At 43.1% G+C, this 13,295-nt stretch overlaps 1 protein-coding gene across 4 annotated transcripts in view; it reads right to left on the bottom strand.

Moving 5' to 3' along the window:
- Nucleotides 1-1,244: 1,244 nt before the first annotated feature.
- The window catches only part of LOC106574150 (GRAM domain-containing protein 2B), a 28,276-nt gene continuing 16,225 nt past the window's right edge, over nucleotides 1,245-13,295 (bottom strand). For 3 of the 4 annotated variants that reach the window (XM_045697381.1, XM_045697382.1, XM_045697383.1), the window contains exons 3-12: nucleotides 13,235-13,295; nucleotides 13,029-13,101; nucleotides 12,389-12,492; nucleotides 11,204-11,302; nucleotides 10,764-10,904; nucleotides 10,460-10,556; nucleotides 9,401-9,496; nucleotides 9,091-9,190; nucleotides 3,988-4,091; nucleotides 1,245-3,439 (exon numbers count right to left, since the gene is read on the bottom strand). In XM_045697381.1, the coding sequence (XP_045553337.1) occupies nucleotides 3,387-3,439; nucleotides 3,988-4,091; nucleotides 9,091-9,190; nucleotides 9,401-9,496; nucleotides 10,460-10,556; nucleotides 10,764-10,904; nucleotides 11,204-11,302; nucleotides 12,389-12,492; nucleotides 13,029-13,101; nucleotides 13,235-13,295 (928 nt within the window). In that variant the 3' untranslated portion in view covers nucleotides 1,245-3,386. Of the gene's footprint in view, nucleotides 3,440-3,983; nucleotides 4,092-9,090; nucleotides 9,191-9,400; nucleotides 9,497-10,459; nucleotides 10,557-10,763; nucleotides 10,905-11,203; nucleotides 11,303-12,388; nucleotides 12,493-13,028; nucleotides 13,102-13,234 lie in introns of all 4 variants that reach the window. The other variant, XM_014149789.3, reaches the window with a different exon arrangement.

Raw genomic sequence — 13,295 nt, 5'->3', positions numbered from 1 at the left:
TTCAGTTCAGCAATATTCTTGGTGTCTGGTGTGAACCGCTCTATTGAGGTCATGTCACAGCATCTCAATTGGGTTTGAGGTCAGGACTGACTGGGCCACTCCAAAAGGCACATTTTCTTCTGTTGAAGCCATTCTCTTGTTGATTTACTTTTGTGTTTTGGGTCGTTGTCCTGTTGCATCACCCAACCTCCGTTGAGCTTTAATTGGCAGACAGCCGAACATTCTCCTGCAAAATGTCTTGATAAACTTGGGAAGTAATTTTTCCGTCGATGATAGCAAGCTGTCCAGGCCGAGGCAGCAAAGCAGTCCCAAACCATGATGCTCCCTCCACCATACTTTACAGTTGGGATGAGGTTTTGATGTTGGTGTGCTGTGCCTTTTTTTCTCCAGTGTTATGTGTTCATTCCAAACAACTCAACTTTAGTTTAACCTGTCCACAGAATATTTGGCCATTAGCACTATGGAACATCCAGGTGCACGTTTGCAAACTTCAGACATGCAGCAATGTTTTTTTTGGACAGCAGATGCTTCTTCCGTGGTGTCCTCCCATGAACACCATTCTTGTTTAGTGTTTTACATATTGTAGACTCGTCAACAGAGATGTTAGCATGTTCCAGAGATTTCTGTAAGTCTTTAGCTGACACTTTAGGATTCTTCTTAACCTCATTGAGCATTCGGCGCTGTGCTCTTGCAGTCATCTTTGCAGGACGGCCACTCCTAGGGAGAGTAGCAACAGTGCTGAACTTTCTCCATTTAGACAATTTGTCCTACCGTGGACTGATGAACATCAAGGCTTTTAGAGATACTTTTGTAACCCTTTCCAGCTTTATGCAAGTCAACAATTCTTAATCTTAGATCTTTTGTTCGAGGCATGGTTCATGTCAGGCAACGGTTCTAGTGAATAGCAAACTTAAAAAAAAAAAAATTATAGGGCATGGCAGCTCTAACCAACATCTCCAATCTCATTGATTGGAATCCAGGTTAGTTGACTCCTGACTCCAATTAGCTTTTGGCGAAGTCATTAGCCTAGGGGTTCACATACGTTTCCAACCTACACTGTGAATGTTTAAAGGATGTACTTAATATATAGACAAAATATATAATTTGTGTGTTACTAGTTTAAGCACACCGTCTATTGTTGTGACATAGATCAAATTTGATTACCAATTTATGCAGAAATCCAGGTAATTCTGAAAGGGTTCATACTTTTTCTTCCCACTAAACAGAAAGGACACATACAGTACTGCTTGCAACAGTTGATTTATTTTAACAATACCAAAGCAAAATCTCACAGAGACTTTGATTTACATAGAATGCAAATAAATACAGTAATCAAATAGAATAAAAGGACATAATTATTTACAACACTTCAATAATGCAAAACCACACACTGGGATCTTCATTGTGGCCATTTGAAGACGTATTACATGTGCTGTCCACTGGTGGGGAAGGACGGCGACTGACAGTACTGCTTTGTGTCATGTAGGCATACATCTTTTAGCCCAACATCTGACTACAACTACCCAACCGTAACACGATATAACAGACGTCACTTCAACACTCTTCATGTCCCGTCAACACAGAGTACCCAGTATCGAGCTAGATGTTAGATTGAAACAGACAATTTGTCGGTCGAAAAACAAGAGAAAAAAACCCCCAAGTTAAAACAAAAATCACAGACTGATATATTGCAACAGTACAATGTGATTCTCAATGAAGAGTGCATTATCTCTGTGGTGGACAAGGACAAACTCAATGAGTGTGACAACCAACCCTGAGTGGTGCTGTGACCCTGAAACTGGCAGGTCGCACCCACCCCTGAGAAGAACATAAAGGTCTTTGCACCATCAAATTACTAAACTAAAGAATGAAAATGCCTGCTTCCCCACCACCTTAGTCATATTTGATGTCTTTGGATTTGGGCAGGTTCAGCAACTTAAAGTGCCTTCGCTTGCTCACCAGAGCCATTATTTTGGCCTCTTTTTGGTTTTTTTTAACAAACAATTCTCACAACAGACTCCATTTAAAAAAAAAACCTACAGGTTGCTAATCCCTCCCCCATGGATAATCTTTATTGCATATTGAAATACATTTTCTGGACCACCTATTTTTTGCTCTGTTTAAAATTAGGACCTCACTAACAACGTCACTTGATAGTTACACTTTTATGGTTGTTCACTCAAATGAGTGTGCATAATATAATCAGTCAAGTATCCGATGTTCCAGACACATGCAATAACATACAATACAGTATGTTGCTACTTGAACAGTCCTGAAACGTCTGAACCAGCAGGAACAAGTGTTTGTTCTCAACAGGCCTGTCAACGACTAGAGGTTTGATTCTTTGTTTTTCACATGTCAGTTCCTTCTAAAAAAAAAACAGTACAGAAGTCATCAGATATTAAAATCTGAACAAGACAATAGTATTGGTTTGGAATATAGTAGAAGTAGTAGAAGAGGGAAAAAATGGACGTAGTAGAAAATGTAACCTCTACAAAAGAGACGATATTCAACCTGATCTTACTCTTTTTGGCACGTTGAAGATGCATACATCCAGTGAGAATCAAGGGAGTGTCCTCCAAAGCATTAATCATTAAAACAGGTTTAAATCATGCCAATGGCAGGATTAATACTGCTGATCTTAAAGAGAGGAAGAGACTGTCAGAAGAGGAAATCAAAATGGCTGCTCGGCTAGCTGATCCGTGTAAGAGAAGATATTCATTGTTATCATTATGGCCGATTACCAGAAGAATCCTTCAAGAGTACCCGCATATGACTTAGTAGTGAAAGATTAAATACAGATCGACTTGTAACACCCTGATGAAGTGATACCATAGTAGGAGATAAGAGTCAAGTCATCTCTGTGCACTCTGCATCTTTGGCCTTGCATAGCACTCGTACCTTAGGGGAGGTGTTAAAAAAAGCAAACCCAGGACTAGGCTGGAATTAAGTCGTCTGCACAGACCACATGCTCTTGAATGGAGACGAGCACACATTCCAGAGTTCTCTGAGTAATCGCTTCTTGTCAATCTGATCTGAGAGCAGATCGAGTTGACTATCGCCTCCCGTCTTCAGTTGCTCAGTTTGAGCCAGTTGGCTTTGGTTTCAAGTCAGACACACAGCAGGTCATTTGTGTGTCCTGTGTTGGCTTGGCTCTGCTTGCTGCAAGTCGTGGCTGGCCTAGCTCTCTTAAATATAGCCCTTTGAGATACCCATCGGTTTCTGAAATCATACAGGGAGGTGACGGGCCATCACTTGAACACCATCAAAATGTCTCCTACTTCTTCCTTCAAGTTCTTCTAGGAAGAGGACAGTATATCTTCAACACGAGAGCTCCAGTTCTCTTTTTTCATTGTTAGATCTTTAACTGGCGTCACATCCTCCACTCATGAGACATCCAGCATCTCCTCCGGCCAATCAGGGTTATGTGTCCTTATACCTAAGAAAGTGAAAGAAAGCAGTTGAGTATAATAATATTTTAAAATAAAGGCCTGAACACACCTCTTTGCGATACAAAAGGATTTGGCTTTGCATCAGCTGAGCTGCATCAGCTGAGCTGTATCTCTTATGGGAATTTGAAAGTCAGAACTCTGAAAAGGGAGGGAGAGGCAACTTGCACAACCACAAAAGGGCAGATAAGATATCTTAGGTCATCAGAAGTCTCAGTTAATAATTGTCTGAAATCACACCTGTGTAAAACTACAGCACAGATACGGCATATGTCTCTCATAGAGATCTTGGACCAGGCTGATGATCAATCTGCTTGAGCCAACTGACCAGGTCCTACCACTGTATAGCCATCAAAGATAGTTGCCTAAAGCTCATCAGAATCTGAAGCCAGGCAATGAAAATAGTCATGCTTACATTCATATATAAAAAGGGCAAGTTTAAATTAAAGAAATTACATGGTTGCTAGTTGTACCGTGGTTGTGACATGTTATGTGGAGGTTATGGTATGGTTGGGTGGGTGGGGGTCATCTTACCCACTCTGTGAGGAGAATTCAGGGAGGGCGCCTAGAGAGGTCAGCTGTTCCTCCAGAGCCACGATGCGGAGGCCGATGTACCCCGACGATAGCAGCAGCAGTACCACCCTAAAAACACAGAATGTTAAGTCACACTCCCCATACACTCTCATGCAACTTCATTTTACATCATTCAAAGTAGACATAGGTCATGCAAAATGAGTTTCCTCCAAATCTATTGTCATCGTGTGGTAGAGCATGGAGAAGAATGGGAGAAACTCTTCAAATACAGGTGTGCCAAGCTTGTAGCGTCATACCCAAGAAGACTCGAGGCTGTAATCGCTGCTAAATGTGCTTCAAAGTACTGAGTAAAGGGTCTGAATTCTTATGTAAATGTAATGTTTATTTTTTTCATAAATTAGCAAAAAACAACCTGTTTTTGCCTTGTCATTATGGGGTACTGTGTGTAGATTGATGAGGGAAAAAAAAAACAATTGAATCAATTTTAGAATAAGGCTGTAACGTAACAAAATGTGGCAAAGGTCAAGGTGTCTGAATACTTTCCGAAGGCACTGTAGTCTTCAAAGAGCACATTCCAATGCTTAAACTTAGTCTCACACAGCAGGCAGTACTATATATGGCGCTGCTGGGCCTTATGTAACTCACAGGTCAGAGCTGTTGCTGCAATATGTAACTTTTTTGGGGGCGACCCGACAATACAAAGAAATGTGAGTTATAGATCTGTCACTCATTGAAAGCCAGTCGAAGAAGATGTGCGCCATTTCTATGCTTCCCGTTCTTCTGCCTCTTCCTTTCGGTTTTGTACACCAGCTAAAAATACAATATTTTGGGTTATGGAAAATATTTTTCACAACGGTTTAGATGGTACAATGGTTCTCTTGCTTGTTTTGTCACAAACTGAAATTTGCCAAACGATTAGAATCTTAGCAATCAGGAAACGGCAGCGTGATTTCTGCATAGTGCATCTTTAACCAGTCGCATAGCTTTTGCTAATCTCATTGTTTTATCACGTGTGACTAAGCACACGTATGCAAATGCTGTTAGGAACGCGTTGGTTTGGTTACCATGCCCGCAGAGTATACGCCCGGAAACGCGTTGGTTTGGTTACCATGCCCGCAGAGTATACGCCCGGAAACGCGTTGGTTTGGTTACCATGCCCGCAGAGTATACGCCCGGAAACGCGTTGGTTTGGTTACCATGCCCGCAGAGTATACGCCCGGAAACGGTTTGGTTACCATGCCCGCAGAGTATACGCCCGGAAACGGTTTGGTTACCATGCCCGCAGAGTATACGCCCGGAAACGGTTTGGTTACCATGCCCGCAGAGTATACGCCCGGAAACGGTTTGGTTACCATGCCCGCAGAGTATACGCCCGGAAACGGTTTGGTTACCATGCCCGCAGAGTATACGCCCGGAAACGGTTTGGTTACCATGCCCGCAGAGTATACGCCCGGAAACGGTTTGGTTACCATGCCCGCAGAGTATACGCCCGGAAACGCGTTGGTTACCATGCCCGCAGAGTACACGCCCGGAAACGTGTTCTGTGAAACGAGAGGCCCTAAAGTTTATACACTCACGAATGCCATCAAACACAGAAGAGGCTACGTGTTTAGTAAATAGAGATTATTGAAGGATGAGTGTTGAAAGAGATTGTGATATCTCACATCTCAAAATAGGGCTACTTAATGTTAGATCCCTCAATTCCAAGGCAGTTATAGTCAATGAACTAATCACTGATCATAATCTTGATGTGATTGGCCTGACGGAAAAATGGCTTAAGCCTGATGACTTTACTGTGTTAAATGAGGCCTCACCTCCTGGTTACACTAGTGACCATATCCCCTGCGCATCCCGCAAAGGCGGAGGTGTTGCTAACATTTACGATAGCATATTTCAATTTCCCCCCCAAAAAGTGTGTGTTCATCTTCTAGTCATGAAATCTATGCAGCCTACTCAATCACTTTTTATAGCTACTGTTTACAGGCCTCCTGGGCCATATGCAGTGTTCCTCACTGAGTTCCCTGAATTCCTATCGGACCTTGTAGTCATGACAGATAATATTCTAATTTTTGGTGAATTTAATATTCACATGGAAAAGTCCACAGACCCACTCCAAAAGGCTTTCGGAGCCATCATCGACTCAGTGGGTTTTGTCCAACATGTCTCCAGACCTACTCACTGCCACAGTCATACTCTGGACCTAATTTTGTCCCGTGGAATAAACGTGGATCTAAATGTTTTTCCTCATAATCCTGGACAATCAGACCACCATTTTATTATGTTTGCAATCGCAACAAATAATCTGCTCAGACCCTAACCAAGGATCATCAAAAGCTGTGCTATAAATTCTCAGACAACCCAAAGATTCCTAGATGCCTTTACAGACTCCCTCCACCTACCCAAGGACGTCAGAGTACAAAAATCAGTTAACCACCTAACTGAGGAACTCAATTTAACCTTGCGTAATACCCTAGATGCAGTTGCACCCCTAAAAACATTTGGTCATAAGAAACTAGCTCCCTGGTATACAGAAAATACCCAAGCTCTGAAGCAAGCTTCCAGAAAATTGGAACAGAAATGGCGCTAGACCAAACTGAAAGTCTTCCGACTAGCTTGGAAAGATCGTACCGTGCAGTATCGAAGAGCCCTCACTGCTGCTCGATCATCCTATTTTTCCAACTTAATTGAGGAGAATAAGAACAATCCAAAATGTATTTTTGATACTGTCGCAAAGTTAACTAAAAAGCAGCATTCCCCGAGAGAGGATGGCTTTCACTTCAGCAGTGATAAATTCATGAACTTCTTTGACAAAAAGACCATGATCATTAGAAAGAAAATTAGACTCCTCTTTAAATCTGCGTATTCCTCCAAAGTTCAGTTGTCCTGCACAACACTGCCAGGACCTAGGATCAAGGGAGACACTCAAGTTTTTTAATACTATATCTCTTGACACAATGATGAAAATAATCATGGCCTCTAAACCTTCAAGCTGCATACTGGACCCTATTCCAACTAAACTACTGAAAGAGCTGCTTCCTGTGCTTGGCCCTCCTATGTTGAACATAATAAACGGCTCTCTATCCACTGGATGTGTACCAAACGCACTAAAAGTGGCAGTAATAAAGCCTCTCTTGAAAAAGCCAAACCTTAGCCCAGAATTATTATATATATTTTTTTAAACTATTGGCCTATATCGAATCTCCCATTCCTCTCACGAAACACTTCAGTTTTAGACCCCATCATAGCACTGAGACTACACTCGTGAAGGTGGTAAATTACCTTTTAAATGGCGTCAGACTGAGGCTCTACATCTGTCCTCGTGCTCCTAGACCTTAGTGCTGCTTTTGATACCATCTATCACCACATTCATTTGGAGAGATTGGAAACCCAAATTGGTCTACACGGACAAGTTCTGGCCTGGTTTAGAGCTTAACTGTCAGAAGGATATCAGTTTGTAGATGGTTTGTCCTCTGACAAATCAACTAAATTTCAGTGTTCCTCAAGGCTCCGTTTTAGGACCACTATTGTTTTCACTACATACATTTTACCTCTTGGTCATTCGGAAACATAATGTTAACGTTCACTGCTATGCGGATGACACACAGCTGTACATTTCGATGAAACGTGGTGAAGCCCCAAAATTGCCCTCCCTGGAAGCCTGTGTTTCAGACATAAGGAAGTGGATGGCAGCAAATGTTCTACTTTTAAACTCGGACAAAACCGAGATGCTAGTTCTAGGTCCCAAGAAACAAAGACATCTTCTGTTGGATATGCCAATTAATCTTGATGGTTGTACAGTAGTCTCAAATAAAACTGAAGGACCTTTGCGTTACTCTGGACCCTGATCTCTTTTGACGAACATATCAAGACTGTTTCAAGGACAGCTTCCCCCCCCATCTACGTAACGTTGCAAAAATCAGAAACTTTGTCCAAAAATGATGCAGAAAAATGAATCCATGCTTTTGTCACTTCTAGGTTGAGACTACTGCAATGCTCTACTTTCTGGCTAAAGCACTAAATAAACTTCAGTTTGTGCTAAACACGGCTGCTAGAATCTTGACTAGAACCAAAAAATGTGATCATATTACTCCAGTGCTAGCCTCTACACTGGCTTCCTGTTAAGGCTAGGCTTGTTAAGGTTTTACTGCTAACCTACAAAGCATTATATGGGCTTGCTCCTACCCATCTTTCCGATTTGGTCCTACCGTACATACCTACACTACATTCACAAAACGCAGGTCTCCTTATTGTCCCTAGAATTTCTAAGCAAACAGCTGGAGGCAGGGCTTTCTCCTATAGAGCTCCATTTTTATGGAATGGTCTGCCTATCCATGTGAGAAACGCAGACTCGGTCTCAACCTTTAAGTCTTTATTGAAGACTCATCTCTTCAGTAGGTCCTATGATTGAGTGTAGTCTGGCCCAGGAGTGTGAAGGTGAATGGAAAGGCACTGGAGCAACGAACCGCCCTTGCGGTCTCTGCCTGGCCAGTTCCCCTCTCCACTGGGATTCTCTGTCTCAAACCCGATTACAGGGGCTGAGTCACTGGCTTACTGGTGTTCTTCCATGCCGTCACTAGGAGGGGTGCGTCGCTTGAGTGGGTTGAGTCACTGACGTGATCTTCCTGTCCGGGTTGGCGCCCCCCCCCTTGGGTTTGTGCCGTGAGGGAGATCTTTGTGGGCTATACTCGGCCTTGTCTCAGGATGGTAAGTTGGTAGTTGAAGATATCCCTGTAGTGGTGTGGGGGCTGTGCTTTGGCAAAGTGGGTGGGGTTGTATCCTGCCTGTTTGGCCCCTGTCCGGGGGTATCATCAGACAGGGCCACAGTGTCTCCCGACCCCTCCTGTCTCAGCCTCCAGTATTTATGCTGCAATAGTGTGTGTGTGTGTGTCATGGGGGGGGGGGGCTATGGTCAGTCTTATATCTGGAGTATTTCACCTCCCCCTCTCCCCTGAGCCCTAGGACTACCTGGCCTGATGACTCCTTGCTGTCCCCAGTCCACCTGGTCGTGTTTTGTGACATCAGCTGACGTAAGAAGGGCTTTATAAATACATTTGATTGAGACATTAGAGGTCACTTACAGGTTAAAGGTTATTTAGAGGTCACTTACAGTATTAGGTAGATGAAGAGGAGAGTGTTGAGGCTGCTGGCGTCTCTCTGGATGAGAAGGGAGCAGGCGTTCTGTGTCACACTCCACACCCATGAGCCACCTGACCCGGAAGAGATGGAACGACACTTGGTTAGCATCTGTAGGTTATCGCCAGCCAGGACAGCTTTTATTTAAAAATCGCCAAAGAAAATAAAATCCACTTCAGCACACACAACAGGCTCGTCAGTGGCTCGCTGCATGAAAGTTTTTGTACAGTCGCGTGCATTTCTGTTTGTGTGAGAAAAGGAGCCAGCCGGAAACATAGACCTACGTTGTGTGTGGTTAGCTGAGAGGTCCTCTGAGGAGCCGTCTCTCTGCTGTGTGTTTATGCTCCTCAGGGTGGAGTTGCTCCCTTGAGGCACTAGGTCTGAGAAGAAAAGAAAAAGGGGGGGGGGGGGGGGGGGGGCGGGCATACACGTTAGTCCATCTCTGAAAACATGACCTTGGACTTTGCATATAGAGGTCAGGTACATACACAACAGATAACGCTAACTTGTAGCCAACTGTAAACTTTATTAGTCTACACATTAGGACCTATATGAGAGGTTGAACATTGTGCTTAATATGAAACCTAGTCCTAGACTAAAAAAGCATGCTCAAGGGAAAACAGGCCATTACTGGCCAGAGGGGTATCTTACGAAGAAAGATACTTCTACTCTGGGTTTTCTGAAGCTAACCAGCGTCAGTTAGCTTCACATTCCAACTCAGGCTTCATCCGTACTAGGCCAGTGGATATTGCTCATCCTCCATTAAAATCTATCAGGCTGTAAGTTTGCGTGTAATGTTGCACATGGCTAGTCAAACACAGAACTCTTCATTGAGACAATGCTGGAGCATCAATCCATGGGCGAGTCAGTGGCACATTTTCCATTGGTGCCAAAATCAAAATGAAAGAAAATGTATCTTGCAAATTCAGCAGGCTATGGTGTGAAATAGGTTTTTAGAAGTGCTGTCTTTATTTTATTATATATGGTTAATACAGCCTTGTGTGCTTATCAATGCACAACCACATTCACCTTTCTCCCCCCCACTCCTATCAATAAAATAATTGTATTAAGTCATACTAAATTGCGAGAGGGAGGAAATCTGATTTCATTGGTCCTCAATTCGCAGCTCAGACACTTCATTCAGGATAAATGGAGTTAGCCTGCCCCGGAGCAGGGTAGTGCTGAGGGATTTGTTGCCATAGACATTTACCTAGTTAAAACGTGACCCACTTCGTATGACTGGTTATCCCAACTTGAACTCAGAGTTGACCAAAGTTACCTCGCCAACTCATCAAACCTGCTTCATAAAATACCAGTCTGGTATTCCAGTTAGGCTTACTGACCTTTGTTTGGTCTGGGTGGGGGTGAGTCGAGGAAGAGCTTCGGGTCTGACCCGTCCGGCTGGTCAAAACTGTCCTCTAGACTGGACTGACTGGAGTTCTGTGAGAGAGGTCCATGGAGAGAAACAGTGGGTTAAAACCAGCTTCAAAATAGAGGCCAAAAGATCTACAGTGGAATATGAGGAAGTATCAGTAGGTTACAAAGGGCTGTTGTAGTATCTGCAGTACTGTCGCTCAGGGAAATCCATTAGACCGACTTTAAACTTTAGAAAATGACATCTTTATTCATTTGAAGATTATAACTTACCACCAGCTTGTCCTGATCAAAACTATTCTCTGCAGAAGAGAACAGAGGGCTGCTGTTGGCACTTCCACCCTTCAGTTGAGGACACACGGACCGCAGGAGCTTGTAACAAGCCTCTCGGTTCCGCAAAGACACAAACAGGTACTGAAAACACACAGGAGAGACATTTAGCCTGGATGTGCGCCCTGGAACAGGCAAGGCTGCAACCGTTCACCTTCAAAATGTACACTGTTAAATAAGCCAGTCATTAATCACATTCAAATCTTACATGTCATCCATCAGAGGTCAATGGGTGGTACGTAACTTGTCTGATGACTTAGACAGCCCTCTATTACATATTGATATTAAAACCACCAGTATAGATCTAATCATCTGATTAAAGTGGCAGACAAAGTTGGACTATGCACTGTGCCAATGGGACAACTGAGAAAGTGACCCCTGACCTTTTCTCCCTCGGTGGTGCGGATAGACAGGGCATTGGGCACCAGGAGGGCAGTGTTTTGCTTCTTCACAATTTGCACGCTGGTCACAGGGATCACTAACTGTAGAAACAGATAGAGGAACAACAAACATTCACTTACTGCATTGTGGCTTTTTTTCATGACTTTGTACATCTAAAAGTTAAACTAACACACTGAACGAAAATATAAACATGTAAAATGTTGCTCCCATGTTTCATGAGCGGAAATAAAAAATCCCAGAAATGTTCCATACACACAAGCTTATTTCTCTGAAATTTTGGCCACAAATTTGTTTTACATCCCTGTTAGTGAGCATTTCTTCTCTGCCAAGATAATCCATCCACCTGACAGGTGTGGCATATCAAGAAGCTGGGGACAATAGAAGGCCACTTTAAAATGCGCAGTTGTCGCACACAACACCACAGATGTCTCAAATTGGGGGAGTGTGCAATTGGCACGGTGACTGCAGAACTGTCCATCAGAGCTGTTGTCAGAGAATTTAATGTTCATTTCTCTACCATAAGCCACCTCCGACGTATTTTTGTTGAGAATTTGGCAGTACTGTCCAACCGGCCTCACAACCGCAGGCCACGTGTATGGCGTTGTGTGGGCGAGCAGTTTGCTGACGTCAATATTGTGAACATGCCCCATGGTGGCAGTTGTATTATGGTATGGGGAAAACATAAGCTAAAGACAACGAACACAATTGCATTTTATCTATGGCCATTTGAATGCATAGATATTGTGACGAGATCCTGAGGCCCTTTGTTTTTAAGGTATTTGTGACCAACGGATACATATCTGTATTCCCAGTCATGTGAAATCTATAGATCAGGGCCTAATGAATTGACTGATTTCCTCATATGAACTGTAACTCAGTAAAATCTGAAATTGTTGCATGTTGTGTTTATTTTTGTTCAGTATATAAATAAATTGTGTTAAACATTAACACGTCATTGGGAAAGATATGTAGACATTTCTCCATTAGCTAGTAATAGGACTTCTAAACTGTCCATTGACAAATAGGACAAAGTTCAAACCATGTTGTTTAACTGAACAGCCTAGTCCATATTCCACACAGAACAGCCTACTGCTATGCCATGGAGAGAAAATAAAGTATACAGACGAACAATCAAGGGTCAGGGTCGCCCATCAAGGGTTGCTTACCTTGGTGTCCTTGAGCAGCACGGAGGAGTGGAAGCACGCGTGATGCTTGGTGACATAGAGCCTGCCATGGTAGAGCACCTCCTTCTGCAGGGCACAGATGTACGCTGGGGGAGAGAGGGAGGACATGGGGAGCGTTAGTTACATAAGTCCTGGCAGCGTGATGACACACAGCAAGCACTGTCAGTCAGCGTGGGTAAAGGCCAAAATGACTGCCAGATAAACGTGCACCATTGTCAGTTACTACGGCCCCTGCAGATTCACTTAACCATGCCATCGTTTGAACAATTAGTTTAAAAAAAGTCACCGCTCATGTTTTTGTGATTTAGGACTTTGTGAAAAGCATGACTAGCTGTTTCCATGACATTACTATTTGGCACAGGGGTCACATGTTGTTTGGAGAGTCACCATTGGCCACCGATAATATTCAAAACGTCACTTACCATGTAGCAAGTCTTCAGTAATATTCAAAACGTCACTTACCATGTAGCAAGTCTTCAGTAATATTCAAAACGTCACTTACCATGTAGCAAGTCTTCAGTAATATTCAAAACGTCACTTACCATGTAGCAAGTCTTCAGTAATATTCAAAATGTCACTTACCATGTAGCAAGTCTTCAGTAATATTCAAAATGTCACTTACCATGTAGCAAGTCTTCAGTCTCTGGAATGTCAGGAAACAGCTTGTGGAATGTTTTGTTGTGCTTTATAAAACTCTGTAGAACAGAAGAGGAAAAGCTTACTAAATTGACCATGTTAAAGTACTGAGTAGTTTTGAACACTTGATAAAGCAGCTGAGTATCCCAACCACAAACAAACAGTGTCAAAAAGTCAGAAGAGTGAACGTACACTTTGTGAACCGATGCTTACAGTCCTCTCCAAACTTCTGTCCACATCGAACGTCCGAGAC

This window comes from Salmo salar, chromosome 16, assembly GCF_965601325.2.
Source record: "Salmo salar chromosome 16, fSalSal1, whole genome shotgun sequence".
Classification (NCBI taxonomy): Eukaryota; Metazoa; Chordata; class Actinopteri; order Salmoniformes; family Salmonidae; genus Salmo; species Salmo salar.
The sequence above is the reverse complement of the archived record's forward strand: the minus strand, read 5'-3'. Positions and strand labels throughout refer to the sequence as shown.